Here is a 12,500-nt window from a genome sequence, read left to right as displayed (position 1 = left end):
CCTTTACAACACTAACGTCTGATGGTCAGAAAATCCTCCCCAGACAGTTCAACCCATGAGCTCTATATCCTGCGCTTCACATTGATTTAGTGAATAAACACCAGGAAATATTTCAGCTTATTATCTTATAATTTATAGTTTCAGTATAATTTTACAACCTCCCAGGATTCAAATGATTAGCAGGAGGCTGTGTAAGAAACGCTAGACGTGTCCAGAATGATGACCAGAGCTGGAGATGACGCTAAACTGAAGCTGAGTTTTAATAAAACGAACCCCTTTATGTCCAAAGACTGAAAAAAGTGCAATAAGGAAACCACAGACGTTTATTCTGTTTAATACAATACGGCTGAGATTTGGCGTCACTGCCTCTCCATCAAACATTCAGACATTTTTCATAACCCTTAGCGACAGCGTCTCTCCACAAAGTCTCACCTTTCCACAACCACAATTTAATAACTTTTCATTGAATTTTGACTTCATCAGGCGCTGCCATGCTTTACTTCAACTCACTGTACTTTTCTTCTGAGATATGGAAGAGTTACTATAAAAATAATATCCAGAATGATGTTACTATAAAATTAATATCCAGAATGAAGTTACTATAAAATTAATATCCAGAATGAAGTTACTATAAAAATAATATCCAGAATGAAGTTACTATAAAATTAATATCCAGAATGATGTTACTATAAAATTAATATCCAGAATGAAGGTACTATAAAAATAATATCCAGAATGAAGTTACTATAAAATTAATATCCAGAATGATGTTACTATAAAATTAATATCCAGAATGAAGTTACTATAAAATTAATATCCAGAATGAAGTTACTATAAAAATAATATCCAGAATGAAGTTACTATAAAATTAATATCCAGAATGAAGTTACTATAAAAATAATATCCAGAATGAAGTTACTATAAAAATAATATCCAGAATGATGTTACTATAAAAATAATATCCAGAATGAAGTTACTATAAAAATAATATCCAGAATGAAGTTACTATAAAATTAATATCCAGAATGAAGTTACTATAAAAATAATATTACAAAATGAATACACAGAATTAAATTATTATGAAATTAATATCCAGAATGAAGTTACTATAAAATTAATATCCAGAATGAAGTTACTATAAAAATAATATCCAGAATGAAGTTACTATAAAATTAATATCCAGAATGATGTTACTATAAAATTAATATCCAGAATGAAGTTACTATAAAAATAATATCCAGAATGAAGTTACTATAAAATTAATATCCAGAATGAAGTTACTATAAAAATAATATCCAGAATGAAGTTACTATAAAAATAATATCCAGAATGAAGTTACTATAAAAATAATATCCAGAATGATGTTACTATAAAAATAATATCCAGAATGAAGTTACTATAAAAATAATATCCAGAATGAAGTTACTATAAAATTAATATCCAGAATGAAGTTACTATAAAAATAATATTACAAAATGAATACACAGAATTAAATTATTATGAAATTAATATCCAGAATGAAGTTACTATAAAATTAATATCCAGAATGAAGTTACTATAAAATTAATATCCAGAATGATGTTACTATAAAATTAATATCCAGAATGAAGTTACTATAAAAATAATATCCAGAATGAAGTTACTATAAAAAATAATATCCAGAATGAAGTTACTATAAAAATAATATCCAGAATGAAGTTACTATAAAAATAATATCCAGAATGATGTTACTATAAAAATAATATCCAGAATGAAGTTACTATAAAAATAATATCCAGAATGAAGTTACTATAAAATTAATATCCAGAATGAAGTTACTATAAAAATAATATTACAAAATGAATACACAGAATTAAATTATTATGAAATTAATATCCAGAATGATGTTACTATAAAATTAATATCCAGAATGAAGTTACTATAAAATTAATATCCAGAATGAAGTTACTATAAAAATAATATCCAGAATGAAGTTACTATAAAATTAATATCCAGAATGATGTTACTATAAAATTAATATCCAGAATGAAGTTACTATAAAAATAATATTACAAAATGAATACACAGAATTAAATTATTATGAAATTAATATCCAGAATGAAGTTACTATAAAATTAATATCCAGAATGAAGTTACTATAAAATTAATATCCAGAATGATGTTACTATAAAATTAATATCCAGAATGAAGTTACTATAAAATTAATATCCAGAATGAAGTTACTATAAAAATAATATCCAGAATGAAGTTACTATAAAAATAATATCCAGAATGATGTTACTATAAAAATAATATCCAGAATGAAGTTACTATAAAATTAATATTACAAAATGAATACACAGAATTAAGTTATTATGAAATTAATATTCAGAATTAAGTTATTATAAAAATAATATCCGGAATGAAGTTATTATAAAATTAATACCCACAATGTCTTGTAAAAATGGTGATGAAATACTGAGACTGATAATTGATTATTACAGTATTAAATACCTGAAAGAATGAATGAGGCATCTTTTTGGTTTAAAATTTGTGATATTTAATTCAGATTTATTATTATTAATATTATTATTATTATTATTATTATTAATATTATTATTATGGTTGTTGTTGTTGTTGTTGTATATAAATAAATGTATTATTTTATGCAAAACAACCAAATTCTAAATATAACAAGTGATACCAAACTTTTGAGCAATAGTATATGTAATAAATATTGCAGATTTAGTTTATTGTTCATACTTTAAGCTAAGCCTTAATTTACTGAGCATGGATTAATTTACTTTATTATAGTGCATAACTGGCAACACTAACTCCTAGAGGCTCTGGGTAGAATCGAGTTTAATTAGAAGCTAAAAAAGTGCTAAACATGTCTTTAAAAAGTCAATTAGCATCACAAATTCAAAATCTATTCGTGACAATTTGACTGTAGAATTCCTCCATATGAGAAGAGCATCTCACGTACAATACGCACAGGAATAGTATCAACATTTGACTGTTTAAACAGGTGGAAACTAACTTAAAATATTTTCACCTTGTTTTTTCTTGTTTTTTTTCTTTTTGGCTACCAAAAACGAACACTCGTGCTTTTTAGCCTCTAACATTGTTTTTCTGTTTAACTTAAAAAATGGACCTCATTTGGTGACAAATAAACGATCAAGTTTTATTCAAACTGAATAAATATGGATGAACAATTCCTTCATTCAGTTTGAAATAGCAAACATTTTTTAAAGTGTAAGGTGTTGCTAAGTCATTGCTATGTTATCCTAAGTGGTTGTTTCGATGTTGCTGGCTATGGTGGCTACAGTGTCCCAGGTGGTTGCTTAGGTGTCACTAGGCTATTGCTATGCTATGCCAAGTAATTGCTAAGATGCTGCTAGGCCATTGCTGTGCTATATCAGGTGGTTGCTAAAATTTTGCTTGGCCATTGCTACCCATTCCCAAGTAGCTGCTAAGATGTTGCTAGGCCACTGCTATGCTATTCCAGGTGGTTGCTAAGGTGTCAATAGGCCATTACTATGCTCTTCCAAGTAATTGCTAGATGTTGCTTGGCTGTTGCTATGGTTTCCCAGGAGGTTGCTAAAGTGTTGCTAGACTATGGCAATGGTGGCTTTGGTGACCCAGGTGGTTGCTAAGGTGTTGCTAGGCTATTGCAATGCTGTCCTAGGTGGTGGCTTAGGTGCCAATGTTATGCTTTCCCATGTTTTTGCTAAGGTGCTGCTTGGCAATTGCTATCATTTCCCATCATTTCCCAAGTGATTGCTAGATGTTGCCTGGCTGTTGCTATAGTATCCCAGGAGGTTGCTAAGGTGTTGCTAGGCTATTGAAATGGTGGCTATAGAATCCCAGGTGGTTACTAATGTTTTGCTAGGCTAAGTGTCCCCTGGTGGTTGCTTATATATGTGTGTGCATATATATATATATATATATATATATATATATATATATATATATATATATATATATATGCATAATGTCTATAATGTCTATGATGGTTCCATGGTTCCAGCTTGAAAATGACAAAAAATGCATAGAATAATACAAAGAAGAAGATAACAAAGACCTCGAAAAGCCCCAAAATGTGTTCTTTAAAATAAAGTTTCACTGGAAAAAATAACTTCAAGTACTCAGACACCAAAGAGAAGACATTCCTCCACCCCTTACACATACCAGAACAGCCCTGGACCCCTTCAGGAATAGGAAAATGGGAGCGAGATAAAGATCAGAAGAAAACGAGGGTTCGTTTCAGCGGGTAAAATGACTTGAGAGCGATCTAAGATGTTGAAGGTAAACACCTGTATTTTTTTCCTCTGAAAGCCAGACTCCATCTCACACGCTCCGCTGCCCATGGTGATGAATCGCTTTTTCCAGCGCAAAGCTGATATAACGAGCACCTTAAAATAAGCATTTGTATGCTTTTCAGAACCCCGAGCATGAAAGCCAAGGTCTCATTGTAATCTGCTGCAGCGCTCTGTGTAATGCTGACACGAGGAGACAGCCATTCTGCATTAGATCAGCTCAGGTCTTCAGAATCCATTGGCATTTATTAGTCTGAGGGAGATGAAGCCCGTCTGGCAGCAAACACAAAACTGCAGCAATATCAGCTCAATTCAATAGAGACGCTGACGCACCTGCAGGCTGCATATGGCCAATGATGAAGGCTGCTCTCGGCGCAGCGTCACTGACCAGACAGTCTTCAAAAGACTTGAACTCTTTAATACTGAGGGTGGACACAATTATTAGAATATGTCCAGAACCTTCGACACTGTTTTAGCTCACCTTTTGTGAAAGTTAAAAAAAATAAATACTAGATATTTATATTTATAGTGGCTATTTCTATTTATGTAAATCAATATTTTACACCAATCAGGCGTAACATCATGACCACCTCCTCGTTTCTACGCTAACTGTCCACTTTATCAGCTCCACTTACTGTATAGCTGCACTCTGTAGTTCTACAGTTACAGACTGTAGTCCATCTGTTTCTCTGATACTCTGTTACCCTGTTCTTCAGTGGTCAGGACCCCCATGGATTTGGGTGGTGGGTCATTCTCAGCACTGCAGTCACCCTGACATGGTGGTGGTGTGTTAGTGTGTGATGCGCTGGTATGAGTGGATCAGACACAGCAGTGCTGTGAAAATGGAAAGTCAGATGGTGATTTGCCTTTCACTAGGAATTATTGCTTAAATTAATTGCTTAATAAGTATCATTGCAGATGAGTAGTTTCCTAAAGGGCACCTTTAGATCCTATTAAGAAACCATAAACATAAACTTTTTTTTTGTAATTTCAATGAATTTCACTGTCTAGTATACTGGACATTTGGGATTAGATAAATGAAATATATATGCCTAATCCCACCCCCCCGGGAACCTTTCCCCAAGGACTCTTTAACTACAAATCCTCCCTTTAGGTTATCTTTATTAGAATGAATTGGTGCTTTAATTTAGGTGAGCAATGTGCACAAGACTATCATGAACATTCTTAATAAAGTAATGCTGGGCAGCCAGTTAATTAACTGTTATTGGCTAATAAATTAGATAGCAGCTATTGAGCTCGATAAAGGCATGATAATGGACAGCTAAATGTTTGTGCGGAACATTATGATGTATAATAAACAAATAAAAGTGCTCTGGGAAATCTTAATTCACTCTAGTTACTGCCTAATAAAGTAGCAATGAGCAGCCAGTTAATTACCAGCTATTGGCTTAATAAGGCTGTTAAATCAAAAAATACTGATTCTTGGTAATAAAAGCTTTTTCAACTGTCCAATTAACCCCCTTCTGTTCTTTGTTCTTGTCCACTGATGCAGTGGAATCCACGGTTTGAAAGTATGTCATGTTATGTGATCTCTTGTTGGGTTATTTCCATTTTGATTCATGAAAATTGTCCTACAAAGTCGAGGCACAACTGTTTCAAACGAGCTGCAGGACGCTTTACATTATGCAACTCAGGTGTAATTTGGTTTCATGTTTTTTTTAAGTGATTATCTATACAAGAAAGTTTCACTGTGTCAAGCCAGCCTTGCTTTTCTTAACACTGTGGACGAGTCCAAATGCTGGCTAAAGCTTGTTAACTAGCTGTTCAACTCATTTTGACTATTTGCCCAATATGCAGTGGTGGACAGTAACTGAGTAACTGAGTAAATGTAATTAGTTTCTGTACTTTAGTATTTTTGGTGTATCTGTACTGAAGTTTCTCCATTTCTGGGCGTCTTTTTCCTTTCACTCCACTACATTTCAGAGTCTAATATCCGACTTTTTCCTCCTACATTTTGAGAAATCTGTCGTTCCTTTTGGTTTCTGTGTGTATAAAAACGTAACATGTCAAAACGAAAGAAGCGCAAAGCCAGAGCACCAATCAGGGCCCAGCGGTCACTTTGTTTAGAGCTGGTTTTGACCTGTTGGTCATACCGACCCAGTGCAGCACGCGGTTCAACGTCAGCGCAGCAGCGTAAAACTTTGGGAGAGTCTGTTCAACATAAATGATGAACTAACCTAACTTTGTGTAAATAGAGCTCAATATAGAAATATGTCCACATATGCAGTCGAGACTGACGCGGCTTTTTTCTGAATTTCTACAAACACCATTTCATTTTATAGTAAATGAGTTTGGGCTGGTTTATGTTTATGAACAGACGCCTACAGATCAACATAGTAAAGGAGCTCATCTGTGATCCTGAGTTTAAAGCCAGTTTTTATTCAACTTAAACTTGGAACTAAGTTGTAAATAAATCTGAAACTGAAACTTTGCTTGTGTGTAAAAAGTGATTTCAGAGCCACTCGGTTCTCCCTGATGGAAACTGTTTACCTTCAGTGTTTTGTGCTTCTGATCATTTTAATAGACGTCAGCGTCACTAATTAATGACGTTCTATTAAAAGACTGGTTTACCAAGAGAGACGCTGGAGGACTTTCACCTGAAATGAGTTCATGAAGCCAGTCTGGTTATAAAAATGATAACAGGACCAGATCAGAGCCAGAATGACTCTTTTAGTACTTTTACTTTATACTTAAGTACATTTGAAGGTAAATACTTTAGTACTTTTACTCAAGTGGAGGTCTAAAGGGAGGAACTTCTACTTTTACTGGAGGAATATTTTACCTTGGGGGGTCTCGACTTTAACTCAGTACATGATTTGTGTACTTTGTCCACCACTGCCAATATGTTATGAACAGAATGTTATTAGTGTCTTTGGGTTTGTTCAGAAACACTGCATCTGTGCGATTTTTCATTTTTTACTTTATGTCATTTGAGCACAGTCCTTTACATTGTGTGACTAAATTGTGACGATGTAACCAATAGAAATGATCCAAAACAGCCCCTTTTCACATGAATTTACATTGGAAGTAAAAAGCATTCTTGCCCTCTCCAGTAAAGTTGCCATTCTGGAGATGCCTGTTTTCTTTGGACAATATTTTGTTTGCAATCCCATCTGCTGAATCAAAGCTCTGGAATAGGGGTGTCAAACTCAACCACTAAAAGGGCCATATTAAAAAATCTCAGCAAATCTGTGGGCCAGCTGTTTTTATTTCATTTTTACTTGACAATATTTATAAAAAACATGCCAAAATTATGCCATTGAATACTTGCTGAAAAAAATTCTAAATAAAAATAGCTTTTTAAAACTGCCTATTTCCTTGAACTGTAACCGCAGGCCCACAGGTTGTTGTTGGGGAAAGGTGGTCAGAATGTAGACTATGTTGAAGTGCATGCTGGAGACTGTAGTGCACCTCATGGTGAAACAGGCTGATTGAAATTAAAATTAAAAATTAAAACAATTTATCAGGTCGTATAGGACTGTGTTACAGGCCTGACTTGGCCCATGGGCCTTGCGTTTGACACATGGACTAAGGACGAGGAAAAAAATCAGTTGTTTTTCTCCTGTTTTTGGCAGCAGCATGTCTTTTTGTTTTATGACTCTCAAAACGATGATTTATTATGCCGAAGTATTACTTCTAAAATGTTCAAACCCATTTGAAATTCATATGTCAGAATTTTGAGCTAGTAAGTCAAGAAAATGTTATTGTTTTGAGATAAAAAGTCAAATTTCCGACATTATAAATCTTACAGAAAGAGAAAAGGAGAAAAAACTGTGCTCTTCTCCAGTGGAAACAGGCCTCTATATGAATCTAGTCTTCTTGCATTGCTGCAAGGCTCAGTAATTTGATTAAACGCCATGTTTTGTTAAACTCGTGCTCATGCAGTATTTACACTGGAAGTCAAATTTTCATTAGAATAACAAGAAACCTTGGGCGCACATTCTCCATTTACCACATCGCTCAATCACATATGCCTCATTACAACTTACTGAAAGTTCAGTTTTTAAACTTTTAACTGGATAAAATAGTGAGCGCAAGGGGTAGAAATGCCATCATGGGTGTCTAGCGAGCCATGAACCGTACTTATGTGTTAAAGCTGATGCGTGGGATTGTGTCTCAGACGAGAGCTCATGCCAGTTCGTACCTGGTCTGGATGTGGAAGTTGTTGGTCGTCCCAGTGTGTTCAAAGTCATGGATAGCAGCAGCAAACACCATGGCCAATATTTCCAGTTCGGTGAGCCAGTGCTGAGAGGTGACAGAGCACAGAGTCATTTCCGTATCATACCTAAAGCTTGGCAAATGACTGTCAGCACCATCACCAAAGTTACTGCCTTACTGTCTCATTTACACAGTGGTAGCAGCCACAGTTATGTCGCTGCATTAACATCAAAACAGAAGAGCTTATCAACATTGGGCAGGCTACAGCATGGTCTAAAAAGAGATGGATGGGATACCACAGCAATTGACAGGTCAACATTAGTGAGGAGAGGTGATCTAAAATGAGGCGAGGCAGGCCAACATTAGCAAGGCTAATGGCGGATCTTTAATCAGACACGATATAAATGGTCAGTATTCACAGCGTCAGCTGGATGAAAAGGGAACTGGATAGAAGGAGCCAGCATCACTGAGGCTACAGCTGGTCTAAAGTGAGATTTCAGCTGTCACTCACCATAATGCCAGTGTGGAGCATCAGATAGTGTGCGGTCTGGGTGACGTCAGCAGCATGAATCAGGTTATGGTAGGGGTTCTTGTGCTTGCTGTAGCCCACTTCCAGAGCCTCCACAAATGCCACCAGAGAAGACACGGGTATCTGAGCAGGAAGGAACATTGAGGTAAGAAATGAAAGAACACCCACACTGCATTCTGCTTATTAAAATAATAACTGTAATTTACATTCTTTCAAGTTCAATGCATTATAAGGTAGATGCTATCATCTAACAAACACCATAATCCCCCACCAAACACTGTCACTTTCCAACAAATATTACATTTACGGCATTTGGCTGATGCTCTTATCCAGAGCGACTTACAATTTGATCATTTTACACAATTGGCCTGATTGCATGTCTTTTGGACTGTGGGAGGAAACCGGAGAACCTGGAGGAAACCCACGCAGACACGGGGAGAACATGCAAACTCCACACAGAGAGGATCCCGGTTGCCCGGCCGGGGAATCGAACCCAGGCCCTCCTTGCTGTGAGGCAACAGCACTACCCACCACGCCACCGTGCCACCAGCAAACAGCATTATTCTCCACCAAATGCCATCATTCTATACCTCCATTCTCCACTAGACACCTTTATTCTCCACCAAACACCATCACTGTCTAAAAAACACCACCATTCTTTCAACAAACATCATCACTTTCTACCAAACCGTCATTCTTCACCAAACACCACCATTTTCCACCAAACACCATCACTTTCTAACAAACACAATCCCTACCCAACACCACCATTCTCCAAACACCCCATTCCCCACTAAACACCACCCTTCTCCACCAAACACCATCATTATTTAGCCAGCACAGTCATTTTTCACTAAGCACTACCATTCTCCACCAAACTCCACCATTCTCCAACAATCACCACCATTCTCCACCAAACACCACCATTCTATACCAAGCACCATCACTCTCTAACAGCCATTCTCCACCAAACACCATGATTTTCTACCAAACACCACCTTTCCTCAACAATCACCACCATTCTCCACCAAACACCACCATTCTATACCAAGCACCATCACTCTCTAACAGCCATTCTCCACCAAACACCATGATTTTCTACCAAACACCACCTTTCCTCAACAATCACCACCATTCTCCACCAAACACCACCATTCTATACCAAGCACCATCACTCTCTAACAGCCATTCTCCACCAAACACCATGATTTTCTACCAAACACCACCTTTCCTCAACAATCACCACCATTCTCCACCAAACACCACCATTCTATACCAAGCACCATCACTCTCTAACAGCCATTCTCCACCAAACATCATGATTTTCTACCAAACACCACCTTTCCTCAAAAATCACCACCATTCTCCAACAAACACCACCACTTTCTAAAGTCATTCTTCACCTAACACCTCCATTCTCCACCAAGCAACATCTTTCTCTGTCATTCTCCAACAATAAATAAATAATAGTCTGAATAAAGTAGTCTGAATAAAGTAGTCTGTTGTTCCAGACTAAAGTAGTCTGGAACAGCAGATCCAGACTCTCCAGAGAGTTGTTAATGCTAGAACAGTGTGAATAAAGTAGTCTGGAACAGTCTTCCAGAGAGTCTGGGTCTGTTGTTAATGCTAGAACAGTATGAATAAAGTAGGCTGGAACAGTCTTCCAGAGAGTCTGAATCTGTTGTTAATGCTAGAACAGTATGAATAAAGTAGTCTGGAACAGTCTTCCAGAGAGTCTGGATCTGTTGTTAATGCTAGAACAGTATGAATAAAGTAGGCTGGAACAGTCTTCCAGAGAGTCTGGGTCTGTTGTTAATGCTAGAACAGTATGAATAAAGTAGGCTGGAACAGTCTTCCAGAGAGTCTGAATCTGTTGTTAATGCTAAAACAGTATGAATAAAGTAGTCTGGAACAGTCTTCCAGAGATTCTGGATCTGTTGTTAATGCTGGAACAGTATGAATAAAGTAGTCTGGAACAGTCTTCCAGAGAGTCTGGGTCTGTTGTTAATGCTAGAACAGTGTGAATAAAGTAGTCTGGAACAGTCTTCCAGAGAGTCTGGGTCTGTTGTTAATGCTAGAACAGTATGAATAAAGTAGACTGGAACAGTCTTCCAGAGAGTCTGGGTCTGTTGTTAATGCTAGAACAGTGTAAATAAAGTAGTCTGGAACAGTCTTCCAGAGAGTCTGGGTCTGTTGTTAATGCTAGAACAGTGTGAATAAAGTAGTCTGGAACAGTCTTCCAGAGAGTCTGGGTCTGTTGTTAATGCTAGAACAGTGTAAATAAAGTAGTCTGGAACAGTCTTCCAGAGAGTCTGGGTCTGTTGTTAATGCTGGAACAGTGTGAATAAAGTAGTCTGGAACAGTCTTCCAGAGAGTCTGTGTCTGTTGTTAATGCTAGAATAGTGTGAATAAAGTAGTCTGGAACAGTCTTCCAGAGATTCTGGGTCTGTTGTTAATGCTAGAACAGTATGAATAAAGTAGGCTGGAACAGTCTTCCAGAGAGTCTGGGTCTGTTGTTAATGCTAGAACAGTATGAATAAAGTAGGCTGGAACAGTCTTCCAGAGAGTCTAGATCTGTTGTTAATGCTGGAACAGTATGAATAAAGTAGTCTGGAACAGTCTTCCAGAGATTCTGGATCTGTTGTTAATGCTAGAACAGTGTGAATAAAGTAGTCTGGAACAGTCTTCCAGAGAGTCTGGGTCTGTTGTTAATGCTAGAACAGTGTGAATAAAGTAGTCTGGAACAGTCTTCCAGAGAGTCTGGGTCTGTTGTTAATGCTAGAACAGTGTGAATAAAGTAGTCTGGAACAGTCTTCCAGAGAGTCTGGGTCTGTTGTTAATGCTAGAACAGTGTGAATAAAGTAGACTGGAACAGTCTTCCAGAGAGTCTGGGTCTGTTGTTAATGCTAGAACAGTGTGAATAAAGTAGTCTGGAACAGTCTTCCAGAGAGTCTGGGTCTGTTGTTAATGCTGGAACAGTGTGAATAAAGTAGACTGGAACAGTCTTCCAGAGAGTCTGGATCTGTTGTTAATGCTGGAACAGTGTGAATAAAGTAGACTGGAACAGTCTTCCAGAGAGTCTGGATCTGTTGTTAATGCTGGAACAGTGTGAATAAAGTAGACTGGAACAGTCTTCCAGAGAGTCTGGATCTGTTGTTAATGCTGGAACAGTGTGAATAAAGTAGACTGGAACAGTCTTCCAGAGAGTCTGGATCTGTTGTTAATGCTAGAACAGTATGAATAAAGTAGTCTGGAACAGTCTTCCAGAGAGTCTGGGTCTGTTGTTAATGCTGGAACAGTGTGAATAAAGTAGTCTGGAACAGTCTTCCAGAGAGTCTGGGTCTGTTGTTAATGCTGGAACAGTATGAATAAAGTAGTCTGGAACAGTCTTCCAGAGAGTCTGGGTCTGTTGTTAATGCTGGAACAGTGTGAATAAAGTAGACTGGAACAGTCTTCCAGAGAGTCTGGGTCTGTTGTTAATGCTAGAACAGTGT

At 36.7% G+C, this 12,500-nt stretch overlaps 1 protein-coding gene across 2 annotated transcripts in view; it reads right to left on the bottom strand.

Moving 5' to 3' along the window:
• Positions 1 to 12,500, bottom strand: part of pde1a (phosphodiesterase 1A, calmodulin-dependent) — a 146,076-nt gene that overhangs the window by 15,389 nt on the left and 118,187 nt on the right. For both annotated transcript variants that reach the window (XM_037539650.1, XM_037539651.1), the window contains 2 exons: positions 8,989 to 9,129; positions 8,464 to 8,564 (listed from right to left, as the gene is read on the bottom strand). In XM_037539650.1, coding sequence (XP_037395547.1) covers positions 8,464 to 8,564; positions 8,989 to 9,129 — 242 coding nt within the window. The remainder of the gene's footprint in view (positions 1 to 8,463; positions 8,565 to 8,988; positions 9,130 to 12,500) is intronic.

Source organism: Pygocentrus nattereri, chromosome 6, assembly GCF_015220715.1.
Source record: "Pygocentrus nattereri isolate fPygNat1 chromosome 6, fPygNat1.pri, whole genome shotgun sequence".
NCBI classification, from domain to species: domain Eukaryota; kingdom Metazoa; phylum Chordata; class Actinopteri; order Characiformes; family Serrasalmidae; genus Pygocentrus; species Pygocentrus nattereri.
Note: the sequence above shows the minus strand (reverse complement) of the source record. Positions and strands in the feature narration are given on the sequence as shown.